Below are 26,494 nucleotides of genomic sequence, written 5' to 3' on the forward strand. Positions count from 1 at the left end.
AGAGTTAGTATTTTCCACCAGTATATGCCAAAAAGATATGACAGAGCATGTTACTATAGTATAGGCTGAGTGTAAAGATAGAGGAGTACATCAGGCCTTTGGAGGGTTGATGGGAAGAGGACGGTGCCAGTTATCATGGGTCTGCTGGGGAAGTACTTACGGCTTCATATTGAGGGAATAGAATGAAAGGGTTTGGTGAGTGGAGCGCGGCAGGAACCAATTGGTGGTGCAGTGTCCTTTGTATACTTTAAAAAAAAAAAAAAAAAGTCTCTAGTTAATAGAAATTCTGAATCAGTTGGTCCCACCCTGCTGCTGATGGATAGCTAGAGATTAGGATCATTGAATTTAGGGTGTCTATTCTTGGCATGGGTGCAGGAAAATCTCATTCTCTCTGCTAACGCAAGGAAGTTGGTGGCCCCCCTCCTCACCTTCTCTGGGGAGGCACAAAAATAATCATTTTACCTTTATGGGAAGCTAACTTTCCCTCCTGAGAATACTGTTAGGGAAAATTGGCTTCATAACTTCCTGAAGGGCTGGGAATGAGAGAGGAAGGCTGGGGTATGTAGTGTTTGGCTTTCCAGTTTCAGTAAGGGGAAACAGATTCCTGTAACCACTGGAATTCAGTGGTATCCACTTGTAAAATGTTGTTCTCATTTAATCTAATGTGGATGCTCCCTAGCCCCCTGCTTGCCGTTGGAATTAAAATAAATCCTCCAACAGTTTAATGACCAGTTAACCCAGGAGAAATCAGGTATTTATGCTTTTGCTCTTTGTTTCTACTCTGATTAATTTCAGAGCACTTACGAAATAGTAAGACTGTAAATTAATTAAGTCTCCATCATCCTCAAACTCATTTTTAATGCATGATACAGTGGCACTTCCTCATAGCTTTTAAGCTATCTGACAGCAGAGGAGAGGCATTCTGGCCACTTCAAAAAGGGTGAAATCATCAAATGAGAGAACACTGTTAAAACAAAACAAAAAACCCCACCCAACCCCTCCCCCCGCCCCCCAAGTGCTCTTTGAATTAGCTTATGCACTGTTTCTTTAAAATCCCTGCATAATGTTACTGGCTCTGCTGAACTGCTTCAGGGTTGTGAATATTGCATACGCATCTAGGTATTGAATGCTCTTGTTCTGCTCAGTGTACTGGTTACATTATCTATCATTTGGTATCATGTCAATTTAATGCCACAAGCAGGAAGAACATAGCAAGTACATTGGAGCTCTGGAAGTGAAAGGGTTAAAGACTTTCTACTGTGATCAGTGAGTGAACTCGAAATGTTACATGTCTGAAATGTGTCCTCAGCTATTCTTTCCCCCACTCTTGGTAATTTATATACTTATAGGGTCTGTACTGCACTCACCACAGTAGTATCTGATAGCTAGTTCAGAGGAACATTTTGGTAACTTCTTTTTCTAAAAGGCCACCTCCTGTCTGAGTCAGTCAGTGGTGTTTTGATGTTCAGCTGCATGGGCGATGGGTGTCCGAGAGACTTGTGGCCATAGTGTAGAATTTTCTGTTAATCAGCATTGAGATCATGGCCTCTCCCAGACCTTTTCTACATCAGAAAATCGCACCATGTTAGCTTTATGGTATGGTTTTAATCTGATTTGCTTAAATTGGTGCAAAACGGCATGTGGACCCTCTTATTTTGGTTTAAACCAGGTTTTTTTTGGCTTAATTTAAATTGATTAGAAATCTGTTTAATATAAACCAAATTAAACTACTCTTAAACTGAAATAAGTGTGTCTAGACTTGGGGTTGGTTGTACTTGTTGAACTTAATCAGTTTAAAACATTATTTAAATTTATGGGTGCAACTTTCTCACGTAGATAAGGCCTAAGAGACAGGAGAAATGCTGTGAAAACATGTCTTGTTCAGTTTCTATGATCAGTGTCTTTTTCTGCAGGACTACATATAAGGAGGGACAATGACCCTTTTGCTGGAGGATCTACTATTGCTATACATGTAAAGCTGTCCGACTGTTCTTTCAGACAAAGGCATCTTTAGCAGGCAAAAGAGCTGGGTTGGCAACAACAAAGTGAATTATACAAACAAAAAGGTAGGAGCAGGAACTGAAAATCTTGCCACAGTTACTGCCAGGATCATTTGGTATGAAGAAAGATGCAGGAACCTGTAATGAAACAGGGAATGAAACCATGGCTTTAGTGCTAGCTCGGGGAGAGATTGGTACCTCTGTATTGGATTCCTTATTTTCATAAGTCTGTGATGACCAGTGCCTAATGGAATATTTGGATGAACATGAATTTACTATACTGGATCAGACAATTTGTCCATTAAGTCTGATATATTTGAGGCATCAAGATTGGCAGTGACTGTCATCAATTATCTGATACTTCAGATGACATCCCCTCTCCTAATGCCAGCTGTGCAGGTCATGGTGTGAGGAAACTGGCATTCATTTTTGCAACCTTACTGTGAGGTAGGAAAGTAGTAATCCCATTTCACAAATGTGGAAACTGAAGGATAGAGAGGTAATTTGCTCAGTCTCCCACAGTGACAGTGATAGAGCCAAGCCCCGAGTCCAACAGACTTCCCATTCAGTCATATAACTGCTAGTCATACTTGCTATAATTTTGTCAGTTTTGTCCATGGCATCTGCTTGCTATAATATCGCTCACTTGGAGAGACTGGCAAACTGTACAGAGTCCCAATACCGGAATACCTTTCTACTGGGATTTCTCCCCCACCCCACCCCCAAACGTCATTCTAGCCAATTCCAATTTGATGCACAAAACAGCCCTTGAGATAAAACTCTCACATTCTTTGCTTTACGGGTTTCCATGGACATAGGTGCTCATTGCAATGAGTTTTGAGTGAAAGGTGAACTGTAGAAGCAAGTTATGATTTCCTGCATGACTCAGATATGCTGTCTGTTCTGAAAATGTTTGCACAAACAGGATTTATCCCGTGGTGGTGGTTGCTGGGTCCATTGTGGAGGACGCTCATAAATCAGTAACTCAGTGGAAGAAACAAAAGGGGAAAACTCTCCACCTTGTTTGCAAAACACAAACTGCACCTCTTGCTATTTCAGACTTGTTTAGCGAAAATGAACACATACCTCAGCAGCAATATTTTCCTGATGTAACCATAATATAAAGTCCTTTGTATGAGAAGGTACTCACCCTGCCTACACAGCCCCAAAGGTGCTAGGTAGTCATTACTTATCTGTAGTCCTCTAAAACCAAAAGGAGAATTCATTCTCTAGTGTGCATTTTCTGTTCTTATCCTTAAATTTCGTCTTGATTATTTGTTTCTGTTTTAGACTTGGTTCGTTTGGTGCTAAGCACTGAGTGGCATTTGCTTCCTGCAGCCTTTTATGTAACATTATAGTCATGGAAGATTCCAATTTTATTCACTATGTGTGCTGCTCCTGAGTTTGGCTGGTTGCTGGCTGGCTAATGCTTTGTACTTTCATATTGCTGGGGGCTTGCGGGGATCATGTAGGTAACATGCTCAGTCCCTAGTAGTAGGAGAAAGCAGCACCTTTTTTGAGGGGGGGGAGGATTGTGTTGGTTTTTTATTTTTTTATTTTTTTTGGAGGTTTGAGCTTTGTTGACCTGGTTTGAAACAGTCCCCAGCCAGAAAAAATATGATCTTTGAGGATGGATGAAGGCAGAGCAGAATATGAAGGAATTCTTAGGACTTTATCAGAAATGCAGTGCACTTCGTTGGGGTCTGGATGGAGCAGGAAACAACGATTTTTAACTTCTTCTCTCCCCACAATGGTACAGCAGCAACTCAAACGCTGCTGTGCCAGCAACCATACAATGGGGTCTCACTCCCTGAATAGACATGTCCTCAAAATGACATTTGGATCCCTGGAAGGCTTCTGTGTGCATCCCTTATTTAACAGCTCCTGAACGCCTTTCTAAAGAGGTGTGGTGCTCAGATAACATGGTGATTGATAGGATCCAGTGCAAAGTCTTAAGAAGCACAGAAGATAGAAATGGGGAACTATTATAATTTATTGTTAATTTGTTGAATAACAATAGTGTACAATATAGAAAGGGATAGTTCCTCCAGTAAGAAGGCTATTCTTAACCAGGTGTTTTGAAAAGCAAAAATCATGCATATGTCAGTTTGTGCTTTCTGATTGAAACTTGATTCATATGTATTAATTTTCATACAAACTGCCCCATGTAAGCATTTACATTTTTAAATTGATAAAAATAGCAACATTTAATTGACAGTGGATGTTTCAAATGTTACAGCATTTAAGCCACATGCTTCAGCAGGGAGCCTGTTGGAAATATGAAGAACTGGGCATGAGCAAAGGAAAATGAATTTACCCACGAATGACAGGGTGACATCCAGTGTTGCCTACCCAGCCCTGATGCCCAGCATGCTGAAGTACTTGACTTAGTTTGAAGGCACCATTAGTCAGTATGGAAAGAAAGTAGCTGAGCTGTCTGGAATGAATGGACAATCATGAGAGAACAGCTTGACACAGCACCATTTTCTGCTTTGAGCATACAGAGTGTTTCCCACAGCAATGTTGTTCCCACAGCAGTGTTGTTCCCAAAATTATCTTTTGCAGGGAAGCGATTCAAGGGAGTGGTGCTCCCAAGAATCATGGGAAATATGCTTTGGAGGTGTCCTCTGAATATTCCCAATCTTGCTTATTCCTAATTAAGGATTTTTATTGTCTTATTAAGGCTAATGTCCAGGATGCTATATTCCTTTTGGAGATCAGCTAGAATACAGTTGAGCAATAGATTCAAATGGGGGCATCAGTCTGGTAGTGATGCTCTTTGGAGAATAAATCCAGATGACTAATATGGCATGAAGACGGGGTATACACAGACTAAGTAATGAGAACAAACCATATGGTGATGCACAAGCGCAGCAGAGACCTGAGCTGTCTGCAGAACCTTCTGTGACTCTTGCTGGTAGACGTCACTCCATCTACTGTAAACATGCAGACGCCACAATTAATGTTTCACCTGCTTTGAAGTCTGAACATGGAGTTGTTTGGTTCTGGTTGGCTGCTGATGGTATGCTAAATGCAGTAATAACACAGAGAAGAAGGCAATCAGGTGAATAAAAAATGCATAGTGCATTCAGTGGTAAAAATGCACCGTGAAATATAAATATAAAAGATGTTTTTATTCGTTGGCTCTTTTTCTGTTTTTGAGCAAGAGGAGTTTTGTAAAGGTTGGACGAGTGGGGGTAATAAACTTCTAAATTGAAAAGCAGTCTTTGTTAAATAATGCCAGAGAGGAAAATGGTGGTGGTGATTATTGATAAAGGGGAAGAATGATGTTTTACAATATATGGATTAACACAGCCTTAGTAAATTTTTGAGACAAATTTACCATCAGAGGCACAAAATCAACTCACTGGCTCTTATGAAAAAACTGATAATTTACTCACGCAACAAAAATTACTTGCTCCATATGACTGGGCAGTAGAATCTTACAAGGTTTGTGTAGCACCTATGGTTATTTTTTATAATAAATTTAAAATACAGACATGTTTTGGGGGTCTTACAAGGGTATAGACAGCTGCACTTGAGTTTTGAGGTTGTGTCAGAGTTGCACGTGGGGATGAATTAATTTGAGAGTAAAGCATTTGATAAGGCATTTTATTCATTGAATACAAAATCATATTACAAAAACATTATTTAGGTTGCAAATTAAAGCCCTTGAAAGTTAGGAAATGCCAGAATTACAGTGGCCCATGAAATCTTAAATGTCCATGCAAACTTGGGCTTCCATTCTGTGCGCTTAATAAGACAGGCAACCGGTGGAGAAAATAGTATGTGATCATGTAATTAAAGAATGTATCATAGGGCATATCCAGCAGGAGGTTAAAATTAAGTTTGCATGGACATCTGACATTTCTTAACTTTTGAGTGTCAGATTTGCAACCTAAATAACATACTCTGAACATTTTTAAATGTTCTGTGTGTATAAAATGAGCATAGAATCCATAGCTGTATGAAACATTATTAATTTAAATCTTTGTGTTAGAGAATCCTATTGTCTAAGATTACTGATGTGGTTAGTGGTACTTGTATGTATGGTAGTTAATATTCAGTGGCTCTAAATGATGCAGAGAGGCCAGAGAAGTTTTAGGAATAACTATAAAATGCTTTAAAAGCATCCTGTATTTAGAAATATCTTTCTAGAACAGCATGTGACGTGCTGTACAAATAAACCCATCCCTCCGTGCGGCAGTGCTAGGGACTGATGGAAATTGACCTGGATAGTGCCCTCTTCTTGCCTTGGAAACAGAGGTTGTCACCTCATGTTCCCTTTCACAACTGACCCAGAAAGCAAGTGAAAAGTTGCCAATGTCAGTGCAGAAATCAGGTTTCTTTTATGATGACAATAAGCTGCCAGCCAACCCACTGAGACAGTTAACAGGTGTTGCTGTTGGGGGTAGCCTTACCTATGACAGGGAGCCCTTCCGAGCCAGCTTGGTCTCGACACTGGGGCAAGGAACTGCACATACCGTTATCTCAGTCTGATCCCATCCCCTCACCACCACTGGGGACTGCTGTTGGTGAGGCCCCATTTATGATGGCGGGGTGTCTTCCCAGCCAGCTCAGCCTTAGGGCCGGGAGCATACCTTTAAACCTTTTGTGGGAGATTTTTGGTAATCTTGTCCATCTGCTGCTCACCCGTGGCTCTTACACATCTCTCTTCTGCATCAAAGCATCTCTTCTCTTCCTCCTCCCTCCACCCCATTTACCTTTCCTGGTTATCCTCATCCCTCTGCATTTCCCACCACCTCTGCCTACTCTTCTTCTTTTCTTCTTCCCAATCCCCCCCCCCCCCCTCCAGCACAAATCTAGGTCCCTCATCCACATTCCCCTTAATTCTGGTGATATTTGCCCCACCCTGGCCTTCTTTCTATTTCCTGCCTTCTCCTCCTCTTACACCTGTCCCTGCCACGACCCCAGTGTACCACCACCCATCCCTTTCCCTCCCAGTGGCCATACTGGGATCCGTGAGCAGTCCACAGGCCCCACATTTCTTGGGCATCGAGTACCTCCCACTAGACATTCCCTTACGACTTTGGTGTCCAGGGCCGCAGAACCAGAGGAAGACACTTTCAAGGAGCAGGAGGCCAGACTAGAGATGCAAACTACCCCACTGGCAAACTTCTCCTCCTTCTCACCAGACAAGGTGGTGGTGTCCCCTCCTCCGTCACTGGATAATGACTTTAAGCTATCCCAAGACCTCAGTAAGAGTGTGTTGGATGTGCTACCAATTCTCCCTAAGGAGGTGAAAGACTTGCATCATTATACACCGCCTCTTCTTCTAGACTCGCCTTCCCAATCAACGAGACTTTTCTGGACCCAGCTAAGGTCATATGGCAGACACCAGCCTCCGTTGCACCAACACAGAAAAGGGCCAATAAAAAGTATTACGTGCCTCCTAAGGAGACGGACTTCCTCTTTACACAGTCTCAGCCTATTTCTATAGTGATGGATGCGGTTTATGCATGGGGAAGGCAACATCATTCCAAATCCACCCATTATGATCGAGACTGCAAGAGGCTAGACTTCTTTGGGAGGAAGGCATACTTCTCTGTGACACTACAGTTCAGGGTCTCAAACTACCAGGCCCTGCTGGTCAAATACGATTATGAATAATCAATGGCCAAATATGAATTATAGCAAATTCAGTACTTTTATTGCCACTTGGTGGAAGCACAAAGGGAACAATTTCAGGCCATCATCAAAGAGAGCTAGTTAGTAGCAAGAACAGCACTATAAATCCTATTGGACAGTCCTGACACAGCAGCCCACTCAGTCTCAATGGCAGTGGTAATAAGGCAGGCATCCTGGTTACACCTCTCAGGATTGCCAAAAAGAAGTGCATATGATGGTTGAAGACCTCCCATTCGAAGGGCCCAAATTCTTCAGCGACAAGATGGATGTGTCACTGCACACCCTGAAGGACTTGAGGGTAGGGTGACCGGATGTCCCGATTTTTGAGTCTTTTTCTTATATAGGTTCCTATCACCTCACAACCCCTTGTCCTGATTTTTCACATTTGCTGTCTGGTCACCCTACCGGAGGGCCTCACTATCCTCCCTGGGCAGCTATACATGGGGACATCAGAGGAAATTAACCTTACAACCACCTCACAGATCCTGACCACCCCAGTTCCCTCCATCACAGCCCTAGTGCGAACCACCATGCAAGAAATTCAGGATGCAGAAGAGGAAGTCATCGGCTTCTCAACCCTTGACCTCTCGTCTAAACACCAATTTTGACACCTTGGTCAAGGCCCCAAGTGACCACTCCTTGTGACATGATCAGCTGCTAGAAAGCTGATTCCATGCTCATTTGGGAGTGTGATTCATTTTTTCCAGCATTGGAAGAACATCACCTCCAACCAGTGGGTTTGGAAATTGTTTCCAAAGGCTACTCCATCCACTTCATGTCCATGCCCTTCCCTCTTCAGGGACCCTTCTCACGAGAGACTATTGCATCAGGAAATAGATCACCTGCTATGCCTAGGTGCCATAGAAGCAGTCCCCACTTTGATCGCGTTTGTTAAAGATGCCCCCATCTCTGAAATCTGCAGGGCTGCAACCTGGGCCTCTGCCCATACTTTCGCAGAACACTATGCGATTACCCGAGACTCAACCTCTGATGCCATCTTCGGCTCCACAGTGTTATCATCAACAACAGACTCCACTCCGAAGCCCCAGCCCACCATGGGGGAATACTGCTGTGGAGTCACCTACAGTGGAGCACCCATAGGGCCACTACTCGAAGAAGAAGAAAAAGAAGTTAATTACTTTGTAGTACAATGATTCTTCAAGATGCGTCCTTATGGGTGCGCCGTAACCCATCCTCCTCCCCTCTGCTTTGGAGTTCTGGACAAGGGACTCTGCAGTAGAGAAGGAACTGAGGGCGGTTCACCTGCGCAGCGCTGGATAACCTTGAGGCAGACCACATGGGAGGGAGAGCGCGTGTGCGCGGGCTGAACAGACACTACTACCTAAAATCTCCTATTAGAGGTACAGGGACACAGATACACCTACAGTGGAGCACCCATAGGGACGCATCTCGAAGAACCATCATTACTGCACAAGGTGAGTAACTTCCTCTTCTAAAAGAGCTGTTAACTAGACTGTAGCAGACTAGTGCAAAGTGGATTTACACCCCAGCTTGCTTTGGTCTAATTGTTCGTGTAGATAAGCCCGAAGATATGGCCTTTCCTATTCAGCCACACTGCTAAAACACTCAACCAGGCTCTCATAGGCCTGGTCTACACTAGGCATTTACATCAGCGTAGCTACGTCTCTCAGGAAAAATCCACACCCCAGAGATATGTAGCTATACCAACTTAACCCCTGGTGTAGACAGTGCTAGGTCGATGGAAGAATTCTTCCATTTCCTCTTGGGGAGGAGGATTGCCTGCACCAATGAGAGAATCCCTTGTCGGCATAGGTAGTGTCTACACTGATGCGCTATCGCGGCACTGTGGCTCTGCTGTAGTGGTTTAAGTGTAGACATGTCCCAAGGTCTCATTGCTCAGTTACTGCAACATCCAGTTCTGTGGCCTTGACAAATGTAATCTTTGCCCTTTCATGTGAATTTAAAATGCAACTGCAAAGAACACTCTTAACCCATCATTTTAACTGTCATCCCCACCTGTGCATCCCTGCACTAGCTCCCGCTTCTCTATCACATCAAACATAACCTACTAGTCTTCACTTTCGAAACCCTTCATGGCCTATTCCCACCCTACTTATCATCACTATCGAATTGTCAACTCCTGCCTCTGATAGGCCCATGAGGCCAGCTTCCATCACCTATTTGTTAAGTTTTCAAATGAGCATCTTTATGCTTTCTCTCATGCTGCTCCTCATGCTTGAGAGGAGCTCCAGTGAGCATCCAGAAAGCTACCTCGTTATCTTTCTCTAAATCCCTCCTCACAACTCTCCTTTGCTGTGATGACTACAAAAAAACTTGACAACAGTTAGGCTGCTGATGCACTGATACCACTGCCTATCATGCTGACCAATATTGTCTCATTGCCTTGTACTCTCCCCTCCCTCCCATTGTATCCATCTGTTGTCTCTTCTTTTATACTTAGTTTGTAAGCTTTTTGTAGTATGGGCCACCTTTTTGTTCTGTGTTCATAGAGCATCTAGGACAATGGGGTCCTGGTCCATGGTAATACAGATAATAATAGTCCATATCCTTCTGGTCTCCTACCATATTATTTTGTCATTTTTTTAGCAGAAGAGGAACAGCAAAAGATTAATAAAGTTGTGCCCTCGACCACTTTCTTTGCAAAGAGTAAAAAAAAATCTTTCGTAACCAGGATATGTCAGAAACGTAATACCTGTAGCTTTCTGTGACTTTTCAAGACTTGAGTTTAAGTAGAGGTGAACAAAACCTGCGTTACAAAGGAGTATAAGTGGTCCAATGTGCTGTAGGGCTCTCTATGTGCCATGGAGATCCCAATTTGTTTGTTGATTTTTAAAATTCAAAGCAATCTAAATAATTATCACATTATTTCTCTTATTTATTTGATTCCCCATCTTCATTGTTTCTCACTGGTTCAGGGCTCTGAGTTACTACAGAGAATTCTTTCTCAGATGTGTGTCTGGTGAGTTTTGTTCACATGCCCAGGATCTTAACTGATTGTCATATTTGGGGTCAAGAAGGAATTCCCCCCCATGTCAAATTCACAGAGACCTGGGGGGCGGGTGTTACCTTCCTCTGCAGCATGGGGCGTGAGTCACTAGTTAGTTTGAACTAGAATAAATGGTGGATTTCCTGTAACTTGAAGTCTTTTAAATCAAGATTTGAGGAGTTCTGTAACTTAGCCAGAGGTTCTGGGCCTATTCCAGGAGTGGGTGGGTTCTGTGGCCTGTGATGTGCAGGAGGTCAGACTAGATGATGATGATGATGGTCTCTTCTGGCCTTAAAGTTTATGAGCTCAGACTGCTGTCATGGCAAGGTGCTTGTCCTAGGAGGAAGCGCCCAGTAGCACTCAACCCCTCAGGCTGGTTTAGGTAACAAATGGAATCCTGTCCAACTTTACTGGGACAGAGTCAGGAGGATGGGTGTCATGATGCTAGTCCTCTCTAGGGTGTGGAATGCAACGAATGGGATGTGAAAAATATGCCTCAGGTTGGGGATCTTCTCAGAGTTCCAGGGGAGACACCTGAAAACACAATTTTTATGTGTCCTTCTCTTTACTAAAACAACTGTGGTAGAGTACAAGGGGACTGGAGAGGTTAAATTGCCTGTCTGCTTGGGAGACAGAGTGGGGAGAATACTTTTGCAAAGGTTGTCTCCAAACAAATTGCTCAGAGAACAGATTAGATCCTCAAGCTGTGAGTTTTGTTTCCTTTTCTGCCTATGTTAACTTATTTTTGGTTCCTTGTTATAGACATTAACTCATGAGGAAAAGACCTTGCTGACTGAAATTACTTTTTTTCCCCTGCTGAGTAATTCCTCTGGTTCACAATAATAAAACCGTAACCATATTTTGGGAATAAAAAAATTAGACTCTATATCTGGAGATCCCTGTCAATTCCATCTCCTCCATCCTCTCAAGGGCCAGTGTAGGATTATTTCCTCCAATACATATGTGTCAACTTTTAAAAAAAGAAAAGGAGGAAGATCTGTAGCATCCATAGAGGGTCACTTGCTGTGGGGAGCATCTTCCCTGTCCTCTTTCCGCTCCGGAGCTGGGAACATGTTCTGAAACTTTTTGCAAGAAACAGCCAAACTGCCCCTAGCTTCAAGATTACAATGTTGTCTAAAGTGAACTTTCTGTAAAATAACAAATGTACTCTAATCATAAATCTTTCCACTTTTAGTGCCTCATTTATTTATTTTTCCTTTCATTTTTCATTCTCCATTTTTCCTAACTTGTCAGTGTATCCCTTCTTCAGTCTTTTCCCAGGATCTGTGAAACCCTCAGACTAATTTTCTATCACATTTTCAATCATGTTAGGCTAAACCAGAAAATAAAAATGTCTGTCTCCTTCTACCTATCTGAACCTTCAATGTTTTCACACTCTCGCTTTCTCTTGGTCCCAACTTTTCTCTCATTATTTCCCTCCCCTCGTTCCAACAGCCCCCTTTGTCCTTTCTTCCATCCATTTCTGTCCTGCTCCCCTTGGTTCTTTAGGGATGCGGGATAAGAGCATGGGCTGTGTTTGCCCTCCAAATGTCCATGATGAGTTGTTTCAGAGGATGCTCAGCTGACAGTGAATTTGTTTGTGTCACTCTATAAATGAGGATGATTTGACAGTGGAGTTACCAGATTCCCCTCTTGAGAGGAACTAGCAATTATTTTTCCTGGGGTTAAATTATGGGTTTGCACTGAAGGCCTGCACACATAACCTTAACTACAGAGTTGCAGACATAATATTGTAGCGTTTAGATCAAGGAGTGTGTGTGTGTGTGTGTGTGTGTGTGTACTTGGTATTAGAGAGAGAGAGAGAGTGTGTGTGTGTGTGGTTGTGTGTGTGGGAGAGAGAGAGAGACACACACACACACACACTCTTCACCTATGATGATAAAGTACTATTTACTTTTTTCTGCAAACACAAAAGCCAAGAAGAAGGAGGGGATATTTCATAAAATCAATGCTATTGTGTCCTCTGGACTAAGCCATAAAACAAGAGTAACAGAGACGTTCCCTTTGAACTTGAAATCCCTTTCTAAGCTGCTGATCTAACCGAAATAAGAGAGGGAGAATATAGCAGCCAGAAACACTTCTGGTCTCTTTCTCTTTTTTTCCCCTTTTTCTTTTCTTTTCCTTTTTTTTTTTTTTTTTTTTAAGTCCTTAAGTGAGTTTGATGCTGCACCTCTGCCCATAAATTTAAAAAAAATATTATCGTAATGTAGGTCAGTGAACTGAAACGCCACTGTACACTATGGGGGATTAAAGTCAGAGAGGCAGCCCTCGCCCACTCCCACTAGGTCATATGACAATATAAACAAGAAAGGCAAGGAGCCTTCAGCCTTTTCTTGCCCTAATCCTGTGTTTATGCAGCACTTAAACTGACTTTTGGGGTCGTCTCTGTCTGGCATTAAAGCCCTAAAGCTTTTTGAAGTTTCCCTGAAGTTAATAAAATTAGTCTGCCCTCATTGCTAGGCCCCTTGCTGCTGCTTCAGAACAGACAACATATCCCTTACTGTCTTTGCAGCATTCGGCTTTTTAAGTTAATATTTCATAAAAAAGAGAGAGAGAGATCTCTCAAAAGGCTATTCAGCTAATAGGCAAAGTGATTGCCATAGTAGATGTTCTGAGAACTCAAAGGGGATTACTGTAAAATCTAGTGATTGGAGCTAAATTGCTGTTAAAGTAATTGGAAGTGTTGAGTTTCAGTGGGAGAGAACATGCATTTCTGTAGCTTCTTAAAGAAAAAAAGGCTGTAAAATAGTCTTAATTTTTTTTATTTTATTTTTACAAAAATTGATACAGGGCTTGAAAAATGATTGTTCATTTTTAAGCAAATACCTTTCAGAAGCTGATATGTTATTTTCCACATCTATTTTATTTGATTGTGTGATCAGCACTCTTTTCATCTTGAGGCTGGGCATCCTCTCAGAAGTCTGTCTGTCTTCAAGGATAAATCAGTGTGAAGTTAATTTCTTCTAATTTCAGTCTAATGGTTAGTGTGGAGGACTGAGAGTCAGGACCTTAGGGGGTACTATTCCACATTTTGCCACTGATGTGATTTTAAGCTAGTTGCTGACCCAGTCTATGCCTCATTTCTCCTATTTGTAAAAGGAGGGTATTGCTTTCCCATCTCAGAGAGATGTTGTGGTACTTAGGCTACATCTTCACTGGGGCGGGGGGCGGTCGATTTAAGATGTGCAAATTCAGCTACGTGAATAGCGTAGCTGAATTCGACGTATCCGAGCCGACTTACCCCGCTGTGAGGACAGCGGCAAATCGACCTCCGCGGCTCCCCCGTCGATGGCGCTTACTCCTACCCGTGCTGGTGGAGTACAAGCATCGATTCGGGGATCGATTGTCGCGTCCCGACGAGACGCGATAATTCGATCCCTGGGAGATCGATTTCTACCCGCCGATTCAGGCGGGTAGGGAAGACGTAGCCTTAGTTTTTTGTAAAGCGCTTTAGGGGCCTCTCATAAAAGGTGTTTGCTATCTGCTGAATGTTTGTTATAACTAGAAGAAGAGGAGGTGTATTAAATATTGTTGCTCAGCACTGTAAATATCTGGAAGCCTGAGTCCTTGCCCCAGCGCTTAGAATTTGAAGATCCTATCTTGCAAACTTATCACTCAAGTGAGTGCAAGAGTGGGACTTGATTAGACTTATTTTAAAAGGGTAAGTATATTTCAGGACAGTTGTAATAAGTGAATGCTACACTTTCAGAATTGTTAGTGTTTTTTCCATATCCATAGATTAATTATAGGTTATCACTCCATTCCCTTTAACAGAACTATATAATAGTGCATCTAACCGTTGTTCACAAAGAGGATTTACTCCGAGCTGTTCCGACAGCCCTGCCAGACTGAATGAGTCAAAACGAAACCACGCTAGCACGATGTTCACCCTATAATTCAATTATGTAAATAATTAAATTAAATATAACTTTGGAACATTCTTAAAATGCATTAAAATAATCATTTTACATTTTTTAAAAGCTGATCTCCCTTCCCCCTTTAAAGGCAATTACAATGAAACAGTTTGGTATGTGGAAGCCTCCACACTGGGGCATGAGAGATCCTCTGTATTCAAAATGAAAGAGTGAGAAGTATTGAAGAACTCTAGATTTTTTCCCTCCGGGATGTTCTATTGATCTTGATAGTTTTTGTGTTTAAACAATTAAAAATTTAGGACTGTGGTATTAGATTGCTTAACTAGACACCTGAGAAATGTCAGGAACTAGAATAGAGTAGTGTATTTTTTTAAAAGCATCTTAATTTAAAAACATGAAAAAGAACATTGGTGGCTTGTAATTCCTCAGGCTCGGCAAATGTCTGCCCATGGAACAGAAGTTTCTAAGAAATCGGAGTAGCTTGTAACTGATGGGTCATAATGCTGTGAAGTATCAAACTGTGGACTGAGGGAATATTCAGACTAATTTGTGGCTCTCAAAACGTTTTTCTGAATAGCTTGGCTAAAAGGACCACTCAGGTGCAATGAAGAAACAGTTGCTGAAGCCAGCTGCAACTTCTACTGTAATAATGGAACAAAGCAGTGCTTCCTAATTCCTTCCCAAAAATAAAGACTCTTGTTACTGCAGTGAGGGAGGTACAGTAACTCCAGGGGTTAGTAGCATCCAAAGATATTCACACCTTGGGAATTAGGCTCAGTTGGCTGCACCTTATGCTTCATAATGCCTTAGGGAGGGTTGTTTATCTCACCCTACCCACCAAGCTTGCTGGTTCTTGTGCCTGATCACTTAATTAAGAATCCAAACTTGGAATGGCTCCTCCTACTTGGTTACAAACCTTGAAATTAAAATTCATATGAGTTTTGGTTTAACAAATCAATATGATAAAAAATTCACTTCTACATATAGTATTTAAAGGGTTGTATTGAGGAATTCTGCTTGACTGAAACCAAGGTGACATGAGTACAGAACTGATGTTGAGGGAAGTGGAGTTGCTATAGAAGTGATGTTGGGGTAAGTGATGGAATAAACTGCTTTGTGGTGAGGGTCTTCAATAACAACTGCACTTCTCCATTCCTTTCATGGAAAGATTTCAAAGCACTTAATAGATGCTAACTAATTAATCTTCACATCACTTATGTGAGGCACGTGAGTATTATTCCCCCTGTTTTTACAGTAGATGAGTCTGAGGCACAGAAAATGACTTATAGATGTTCCCTTGCAGTTTTGGAAAAGAGTTGGGGTTAGAATCAGAAGTTCCTGGCTATCAGTCCTGTGCTCACTTAGAATAAGTATTTATATACATACTATGCCATTTGAGAGTTGTGGCCATCCCAAATTCATGCTGATGAAAGCTTTAAAGCATACCACATTATAATGTATTCCATATATGTGTAATTGTTCTTGTTATTCTATGATTTAGGCTCACATATATGTGTGTGTGTATATGAATATATATAAAATATATAAAATACATATTTCTTTTCTTTTGCAGGTGCTGGATGATTACAGTGTGATTGGTCGTTCGTTGTTTAAGAAGGAGACCAACATCCAGATTTTTGTGGGGCTAAAAGTCAAACTATCTACAGGAGAGGATGGAGTAATAGAGAGCGGCTTTGGGCAGAGTGGCAAATTTAAAATCCGAATTCCAAGTAAGTTCTCATTCCTTCGGCTAACAGAAATCTCAAGTGTAGAAGACATCAAAACTTTGTCCAAATGAGAACTGATCCTAATTGTCACAAAAGGGAGCCAGTTGCAGCATCAGTTCAGATCCAGATGTATCAACAGTTAGTGGGTCCTTTATTCTCAGTGGGCTGCTCCTCATGTAATTAAGTGGCAGAGGCCATGACGTTATGTTATTAAACTCTATGGAATGCAGCCACCCCTGCTATCTATCAGAAAACTCAGGGCTTGAAGTCCCTTCCCCTTTAGTGCTCAGCAACATTGGACGTACTTTTGGGGTGTGTGGATTTCATTGTAAAGTTTCCGGCAGCATCACACTGAGCAAAAGATTAGTGATGTGGAATTAAAACAAGGTAGCAAGAGAGAGTGTCTCCTCATTCATTTTTACTTATAGTTATTTATCAAATACAACAAATTCAGGATATCGTTTCCTTAACAATACTCCATATTATGTGTATTATTATCTAACCTGCCTTGAAATACAAACGGCAATCTCTTTGATAAGTGGATTGTAGAGTTTTTGAGTGTATATGTACCTTCTGTAACTGCTTTTGCATCTTCTACTTCTATACTATTTTTATGATTTATTTGTGCTGTCACTGTGATTTTTGCTTCCCTAATTTGGCAGCATACTACTATGACAAAAGTTGTTCTGGGTCATAGCACCAGTAAGTGCTGCATTTAAAATTCAAATCGTAAAATAAGAGTGACTTAATAATAGTAATACTTTGCATTTCTCTAGTGTCTTCAATCCAAAGATCTATGAGTATTTTGCAAATGTTAACTAGTTAATCCTTACTACCCCCAATGAGGTAAGTGTTGCTTACTTCTGTTATACAAATGGGGACACTAACATGAAGTTAAGTGACATTGCCACAAGTACACAGCAACTCATTGACAGATCTGGGAAAAGACTTGAAGTCTCCTGATTTTCAGTCCCTCTTTCAAGTCTGACCACTCTCCCCCTCAACTAGGGTGACCAGATGTCCCGATTTTATAGGGATAGTCCCGATTTTGGGGTCTTTTTCTTATATAGGTTCCTATTACCCTCCACCCCCGTCCCGATTTTTCACACTTACTCTCTGGTCACCCTACCCTCAACTTACAGCTAAAGCCAGATTAGTGCAGCTCCTATTTGGTTAGACTGTGGAAGGCTCTGTCCTTTTGGCTTTCCTGGTGAATGTGGTGACTAGACTAAAAGGCTCCCCATTTGTGTCTTGAGTGGGGTCATGTGTTAGACACTCACAATTCCAGTTTAGCCACCAGTTGAGAAACTCTGCCAATTGGTCTGAGATGCTAGTTGGAGACACAATGGAGACTTAAAAATGATTTGCGATGGAGGTAGATGAATTTACTTTGCCCTTTTTGGAACTTTAAACCCTGCTAACACATAGCATTGGGTTGTTGGCAAAAATAGTGCTGCAAGCATAGGTTTGCTTAAGGTAGGAGGTGAAAAAAATGTGTGAATAGGTCTTTCCAAAGAGCTCTAGAGGAAAACCGAGGTAAAGTATTTGTAAATAACACTGTTCTGATGCCTTCTTTCAATAATCTTTTTTTGGATCAAAGGGTAGCCTGAGTGGTGGACAGATCAGCTGCTCACGTGGGAATGAGTCCAATAATCGACCTCTTTGATGAAAATGCTGATGCAGATGGAAACTTAGAGATGAATTCAGGCATTAAAATTTAGTGAGCACTGTTACGTGTTATCAGTGGTGATTACCATTTATCAAATAACAGAAAAATTGTGTCTATAATTTGATCAAACTCTTGATAGAAAAAACGAGTCCCATATGGGACAGGATGGAGTCTGTTAGGTTCCCTTTGCCAAGTGAGCCTGTGCCATCCTTTAGCAAGTAAGAGTGTGAGAAATGACTACCAACCTGTGTTCCCCATTTCTGCAAACATTATAATTATTTATTGTGTATTAACAGAGTGCTGAGTTCTGAACAGAAGTAGGAAGAAATAGTCTCTGCTCCAAGGTGCTTACAATCTACTCCTGCTGGTATTTTCTGAAGTTGAACAGTAGATCAGATCATAGAACAGAGAATCCTCTCGGTTCCTGTTCTTCTTCCAATGAGTCTTTGTGTTCCAGTTATGTTAGAATTTAATATTTTTACAAGACAAAGGAGAATATTATAGCTATTCTTTTCTTTATCCTGAAGCAAGTTTGGGGGCTTTACCAACCAGAAAGAAGGGGCAGCAGCCAAAGCAAGGCAGTCTCATAGGTGAAAAGTATATGTAGTGAAAAGTAGATGGTATGGAAAGTTTTAAATAACTTGGTTCCTTTAAGAGTTTCCAAGATTTGTGTGTGTAGGGAGGGCTAATGGGTATGATGCTGTTTAAGTCAACTACAGTTCACATTCCTTTGTTAGGTCAGTGTTGCTTTTTTAATGTGTCTGCATCCTGTTTATGGGTTTTCCAAGTTTTTTTTTTTATTATTATTAAATTTAACTGGTCAGATTCTTCTCCCCTTCAGCCTGGCTTTCCCTTACAGACTTTTCCCCCTATAGATTCCTTCCATAAAGAATTATTCTCAATCTTTCTGAAGTTCTTTAGTTAGTTGATTGAGATCCCTTAACAAAGACATCTGAACCAAAAACAAGCAAACCTTACAAGATGAAAACTGCTTCAACCTGACATGCACAACAGTTACTTCTGAATCACTGAAAACCAGTCTTGACTGCTGGAATGTAATTTGTGGAAATGGGCAGATTGGTTGGATAGTTAACCTATGATCGTTTTGGATTGGTTTTGTTGTGCAGGGATTTGTTGTTAAATCTCAGATGTAGCTAGCAGAGGTCGGTAGCTCAACTAGCTGGGAGAAGATTGAGGGAGATAAGGGCAGTTGTTGTCTGTTGGACTGACTAGGTCATTGGGAATCAGGACACCTGTTCTTTTGATTCTGCCACTGACTTTATGTGCAACACTGGGCAAGATACTTCCTTTCTCTGTACCTCACTTTCCCCCTTTGTAAAATGCAGATACTAATTATCTACTGAGGTAAATCGCTTTGGGGTCTGTGGATTAACATCACTATATAAGTACAAAGAGGATTTATTTCCTTCCTCTAGATAAGAGCACACCTAGAATACTGCATGCAGTTGTGAGTGGCTCAGTTCTGGAAAGCTGTCAGCAAATTGGATGGAATTCACAAACAAGTAACAAAAATGATTAAGGGTCTGGAGGGATTGATTTACGAGGGAAAGAAGATGAAAAGAAATACATATAACTTGGCTAAATGATGACTAAGTGGGAGAGATGATTAGCTACAAATATTTGAAGCGCATAAACACTGAAGATGGAGAGGAATCTTTTCGGGTGGTCCAAGGAGGTAGGACTAAAAATAATAGTATGAAATGAAGCAAAGGAAAATGAAGCTTGACTATCAATAAAAGTTTCTTAACATAGATTTATGGGACCATAGAATCATCCCTGCAGATGAAGTGGTGGATGTTCGATCACTCAAGTTATTCAAATATAGATTAGACCGGGGTAGGCAACCTATGGCACGCATGCCAAAGGCGGCACGCAAGCTGATTTTCAGTGGCACTCACACTGCCCGGGTCCTGGCCACCAGTCCGGGGGGCTCTGCATTTTAATTTAATTTAAAATGAAGCTTCTTAAACATTTTAAAAATGTTATTTACTTTATATACAACAGTAGTTTAGTTATATATTATAGACTTAGAGAAAGAGACCTTCTAAAAACATTAAAATGTATTATTGGCACGTGAAACCTTAAATTAGAGTGAATAAATGAAGACTTGACACCCCACTTCTGAAAGGTTGACGACCCCTGGATTAGACCAAACGTTTGTGAATGCTCTTTAAGGAAAAACCAGGGTGGTTGGAGGTATAAGAACAAGACACTCTTAACAAGACACACTTTTGCATCTCTGATTTCTGAGAGTATATCAGGACAAAATTTATTCCCAGAATGGCAAGATTTGGCATCCCTGCTTGGTGGTAATGGCATTTCAAGCAAAAATAGATATGCGTTTGCTGACAGATTTTTTTTAATTCTGTGCGGATGGATTTTGCAGCAAGTAAATGTGATGGTTTAACTGTGGAAGAGATAGGAGATACTAATATACAGGGTGGCACTTATATTTTTCCAAACTATCCTGCTGTGTCCTTCAAATGCATAAAATGTGTACTATGTACAGTGCTTTTCTATAAGATACATTTAGTGGGCTTCTGAAAAATAAGCAACTTTATAAATGCAAAGTTATCCCAGAGTGCTTTGCAAATTATACACTTTGTGTGATGAGAATTGCCACTGAAATGGATCTATTAAGGGAGTGACACATGGCAACTGTTCTAACAGTGCACAGTAACACTACACTTCAGTTAGTGGAAAGGAAGTGAAGAATTCTGTATTTGTTTCAGAGTGATAGCCGTGTTAGTCTGTATCAACAAAAACAATGAGGAGTCCTTGTGGCACCTTAGAGACTAACACATTTATTTGGGCATAAGCTTTCGTGGGCTAGAACCCACTTCATCAGATGCAACTTTGTTGAAACTTATGAACAAATTTAGCGGAAAGCATTTAACCAATTGCCCTACCCTAGCAAAGTGTCATTGAATCTTTAATGACCTTGTGTTCATGTTCTCTGGAAGACAGTAATTCCAACAGTACAGACCTAGGTGGGTTATGGAATCAATAAGCAACTCAAAGGAGTGTGAATCCTGCCCTTTGGGGTTTGTTTTGTTTTGTTTTTTAGAGGTTTCTCATCCACATACTGACTGATCCTGTCAGACTCAGTTTGTGAGTTCATAATGTGGGTTGGTGTGGCTCAGGTCATCAATCCGTAGATTAGCTGTAGATATGCCCATTCCATTGTTTCTAGCTTGGTATAAAGTTATTGTCACATGTAATGGTCTTAAAACTTGGTGGCTTTTTTTATCCAATTTGAGCACGCTTGATATCACAGGCATAGTTCATTCTCATTTCTGAGCTAATTGTTAGGAAAGGATTTATCCTTTCTCTTGCTCTGTGGTACATTTGACTGCAATTCTTCTCTTCCCTCTTCTCATTACAGTAGAAATTACTATACATATGTTTTGTTAAAAAGCTACATTGTTTCTTAATGCAAAAGAAGCAGTGCATATTCAGTAAATTCACAAGAGTTTATATGAGTCAAGTGGGTTTAAATATATAAAATGCATACTTTTCATAGGAAGACACAAACAATCATGGAAATACCAGGCTTTTTTCTTTGATATTACTTGTACCAATTCAGGGTGATTGTGTTCCTCTTTTCTGACAGCTGATGAAGACAAAACCAAATTTATTTGTGGGCATGCCTTCTGTTCCCAAGGTGTGTTTTTTTTTTTTTCCCCTTTTATCTTCCAGTTCCAAGTATTGGCACATATGAATAAGCTAATATATTCTACATCTGCAGCCATCCCTTTAGTAGAAGGGTTAAACCACCTAGAAATTAGCATAAAAAGTTAAAGATCTAACTTATACCCACACTATTGACTAATGCTCTGTGCTTGCTCTTTGGCTAAGAGGACAGAATGTGTGTTTTCCTAGAATGCTGTCTGTCATACTGTTGTATTGGTAGAGGATGATGTGGAAGAGTGATAAGAACTAGCTGATGTTCTTTGTCCTAGAGATCTTACATTCTGGTGTGCAAAGCTAGATGTTGCAGGATTCCTGGTTTAATTCTGCCCTGGTCTCTTGCATATAAAAAATGTTATCTTCCCATTGTGACACTTCGGTAGCCACCTATGATAGCAGAGGGTGCCACACATTGATTGAATAGACCTCCCATGCTGATTCATAAAATTGCCTACCAACTAGAGAGAAGTCGTTGATGTGACTAAGAACTAAGGATGGGCACAACCATGTTTTGCCTAATTTCAGTCCCATATGAACATTGTGCTTTTGAAAGTTGGATACCTGTCAGCTGTTTGGTTGACATTCTTCTTAGGAGACAGAGGGATCAGAGTGGGAAGAATTTAAATAATAATAATAATGGAGACTAGAATAATGTAAAGTCAGAAAAATTATAATGGAAAAATAGTCATATACCATACAGATTCACCCTGGATCCTTACTGAAAATCTAGACTACTCTATGCTAGGCCTACTTAGAATATCAGGAGGTTTACAGGTGTCCCAGACTCCCATACACTATTAATAGTTGATACTTTTGGAGTACTTGCATTTAGTTGGTTTGTCAGTTGTAGCCTGATTGAATATTGCAATTATAAAATTATTTGTTGGCGTGCACCATGCACTAGTTACAAGTGACAGGTTCTTTATTCAGATGGATACTTAGAGTTAATTAAGATGTTATTGGTGAAACATGCGCAAACTTTGAATTTTAATTAGAGACAAATATAATTGAAATAATAGAAAAATCAATATACATTAGTATAAGAAAAAGATAAGTACAGTAAAGTGGTTTCCTGCATTGTTTATACTTAATCTTACATTGTGCATATTTACAATCTTATGAAGACCATTAGAAACAAAGATAGAAGAAAAGTAAGTGGAGAGCACCCCAAGGTGCTGAGCCAGGCTTCATTCCAGGTTGTCCAATGTTATCGTCCTGGTATCCCAACAACAGGTTGGATATCCACATCTTGTATAGACCTTTTCCTATTCCATCCCCACATATCTGGCACCATGAGAACATGTAAGTATAGCTTTAGAGAGCCTTTAAACTAGCCAGCATGCTTACTTTTTGTGGGGGAGCCCACCCTTTGAAATCCTTTTCTTGTGTTGTTATATGAAAATAGGATAATCTTCCTCTCTAAGCAAATGGGATTCAAGCACTTTTTATGTCCATGCCTGCCCAATCTGGGTCTCTGTTTATTAAAATAAAATAAAAAATTGCAAGCCACTAAGCCTCATGGGTTGCTTTTACTGTCAGCATCAGGTACGGCTGAGTAGCTTTTCAGTTGAGAGGAGAACACAAAAACCCAAGGGCAAGAAATCTGTGTAAGTTGCATTTTATTTAAAAGCTGAAGATTAGTTCTGCTTGTTCTTTCAAAGTCCTTTTTCCCCTACCCTCTAAAACAAACAAAACCTAAAATCCTTAAGGGATACTTCAAGCATAAATCTCCTTTCCTCTTTGTGAAAGTTGGCTAGTGTAGTATGGACAGAGGCTCAGAGAGGATTGTTGCCAGGGAAGCATCACTTCCCTTTATGATCCTCTCTTGAGCAGATTAAACTGTGGCAATGTAAAAGTCCTGTTGACCACAAAGGAGCTAGAAGTCTGGATTGCATTTACATGGAGAAGCTGGCCAGAAAGAGTCTAGCCTACCTTGTAAGCACACATTGACCTTTGAAGAACTGAATATCCAGATTTATTGACCTTGGAGAGTATTGTTGGCTGGGACAAAGCCAGGATTTATACACTTTCCTCTTGATTGAAAACAGAAGTCAAATATGTGTAATTTTTTATCTGGTGCTCCTCCTCTTCTGTGCTAGTATCTGGAACATCTTACCTCTTGACAGTAATGAGTGAAGTGCAGTAGGTTCTCTCTAAACTTGGAGCACTGAAGAGTGATGTATTGATTTTAAAGATTGGCTTGACAGGCAGCTGGTCATTGCAGGCTAATGTTAATAGGGTTTGTGAGGATTCTAGGACCATTATTCAAGTATTGGATTGTAATTGGAACATTTGCTTAGCAGTTTGCTGTTCTAGAACTGAACAAACATTGAGGGTGGAAATATAAAGCACCACAAGACGTATAGTATTCATTGAGTGCATACCTGTGCTTCTGAAAAATGTGCCCAACAACCAAACTCCTAGGTAGGCCCACAAGCTGGGTACTGTGTAGACTAGTGTGTGCTACAGAATGCCTGCTGTTTTTTCTGCAGGTGAACAGACATTTCTTTGAACAGTTGTACAGAATTAGATAAAGCCACCTTCCTTTCTCCCCTTATACTCCTTTTTGTGGGAAAGTAACCTCGACATCACAGTGTTATCCACCTCCAGCAAAAACATATAAATCATCCCCATAAAGATAATCACCTTCCTACAAGAAAGAGTTAGCCAGTCTAACTGGAGGCTCTATAGATTTCCTCTCGCTACTGGTCCTGGGTCATCGTGTACAATTCTTACCCTTCTCCCCCCTATATATCAGTGGTAGTCAGTGCACTGAGCTTGGACTTATGAATCTGGGTGGTCTCTGGAAAAAAATTGCTGCTCCATCAATAGCCATTAGGTGGTGCTAAAGAGCAAAACACGCTGAAACACCTTTTTTCCCCGAGAGAGTGAAAGCATCCTATTGGTACAAGCTAAAATATGCATGTACTCGTCCTCGAACCAAATTTTAAGATTCATAGCACAGACTTCTGCTATTTGAACTAACAGAATAACTTCCAAGTAGACTTCTTGTCCAGTCTAAGTCTCCTTCCCCCCTTTGGCTCCCTTCCTCTGTCCAGTGAGTCCCAATTTGTCTTCCTGACTCCGGCCAGCTTCCAGTCCCCCAGTGCTCCTTGTCCCAGTGTATTCCCTCTGTGGCTGCCATCTCTCTTTCCCTCAAGCCTGGCACCAGCAGGGGGAGTCCAGAGGGCACAGAGAGACAGTATCCTTGCTCTTAGTTCCGATGACCAACACCACAGCAGCCTGCAACAGCTCGGAGGAACAATTACAGGAAAAGTGCACTCAGCCCAAGGCTAGAGTATACCCAGAGCAGATGTAATCTTCAGGGAATTTAGCTTCCAAAATCTTAACAAGTCTCTACTGAAAATACGTAAACTGATATTATTCAAAGGCTTGTAACTTGGCCAAATTTTGGTGGATTTTCATTGGGACAAAAAAGGACATATCCCTGACACAAAGGCCACCCCCCTTGCTGTATGTGAAGTGCTTGCTCCAAAGCACTAGAGCTTCCCCACAAAATGGTTGTAAGATCTTTTTAATATGGGCAAAACTATATATTTCCCCTCATCTCATTTTCAGAAACAGCTGAACCGTTTTTGCTGTGCATCAGGGTGTGAGGAGGCCCAGAGCTGGGATCTGATGCACTGAGGTGTGCAACCCCTTTTAGGTTCTTCCCCTCACTTGCACAGCGGAACCACGCTGATTTTGCTGCAAGAGGTTCCTCCGTGCTTGTGGAGGCTATGGGGAACTGGGTTGTCCCCGAGAAGCTATTTCTCAATGCTGTGCAAACTGCATTTTATCTAACAGCAAAGCCTTTCTGAACAAATACCAGATGATGGAATAAACTCATTAATAGAGATTGTATATGACAAGTTTATTCATTTAACAAGTTTCTGCAAGTAACAGTTTAGTGAACTGCTTTCAGAATGCAAGATGGTTGCATTAAACTGGGCAAGGCTAGAAGAGAGAGTGAAACACTTAAGACAGTAAAGATCAGCTGAATTTAGAAATTGAAAGTGAGGTAGCAGCCTTTTTTAGACATGTTGCATTTTGAGTCTAGCTTTGGCTTTCCAGCTACACTTATTTGATGTGGTGACGAACTATAGTGATTAGAGCAGGAGACTCAGTAAAGACTCCTGGGTTTTTTAATCTACCTATTTAGGCACTTATAACCCACATCATTATAGTTCCGTAGCACCTCTGAAAAGCAAAAATGGCATCAATGAATTCTTTCCTCCTTCTCGGTTGGCAAAGGGCAGGTTTGGGGTGGGGAGTATTTAGATATGAAAATGGGAGTGTGATCGTGAGAGTAAAGCACTATCAAAGGAAAGCTTGGGAGAAGAAGCGATTTTGCATTTAGCTCAAACTGGTAAGGTAAGTGGGCATTCTTATTTCAAGTATATATCCTGTGCACTAAAGGACAAATTCTGCACATAATTATTGACTTCAGTGGATTTATTTTGGATTTACACTGCTGTAATTGAAAAGAGTTTGAACTAGAATGTGATACAGATCTACAGAACCTCTCTTTAATTCACTACATTATTATTATTATTATAATATTTTATTTACTACACCTCTACCTCAATATAACGCTGTCCTCGGGAGCCAAAAAATCTTACCGCGTTATAGGTGAAACCGTGTTATATCGAACTTGCTTTGATCCACCAGAGTGCGTAGCCCCACCCCCCTGGAGCACTGCTTTACCGCGTTACATCCGATTTGTGTTCTAGCGGGTCGCGTTATATTGAGGTAGAGGTGTATTTTATTCATAGAAATAATTTTATGTAATTAAAACCATATACTAACACATATGCACAAGAGCAGACGAAGGTTGCACATGCAACCTTGCT

The 26,494-nt window shown here is 40.9% G+C and overlaps 1 protein-coding gene across 2 annotated transcripts in view; it reads left to right on the top strand.

Annotated features, from left to right (window-relative positions):
* Positions 1-26,494, top strand: part of EEFSEC (eukaryotic elongation factor, selenocysteine-tRNA specific) — a 170,393-nt gene that overhangs the window by 102,764 nt on the left and 41,135 nt on the right. For both annotated transcript variants that reach the window (XM_034776811.1, XM_034776809.1), the window contains exon 6: positions 16,108-16,264. In XM_034776811.1, the coding sequence (XP_034632702.1) occupies positions 16,108-16,264 (157 nt within the window). The remainder of the gene's footprint in view (positions 1-16,107; positions 16,265-26,494) is intronic.

The sequence above is a fragment of the Trachemys scripta genome, chromosome 7 (genome assembly GCF_013100865.1).
Source record: "Trachemys scripta elegans isolate TJP31775 chromosome 7, CAS_Tse_1.0, whole genome shotgun sequence".
In the NCBI taxonomy this organism is placed as follows: domain Eukaryota; kingdom Metazoa; phylum Chordata; order Testudines; family Emydidae; genus Trachemys; species Trachemys scripta.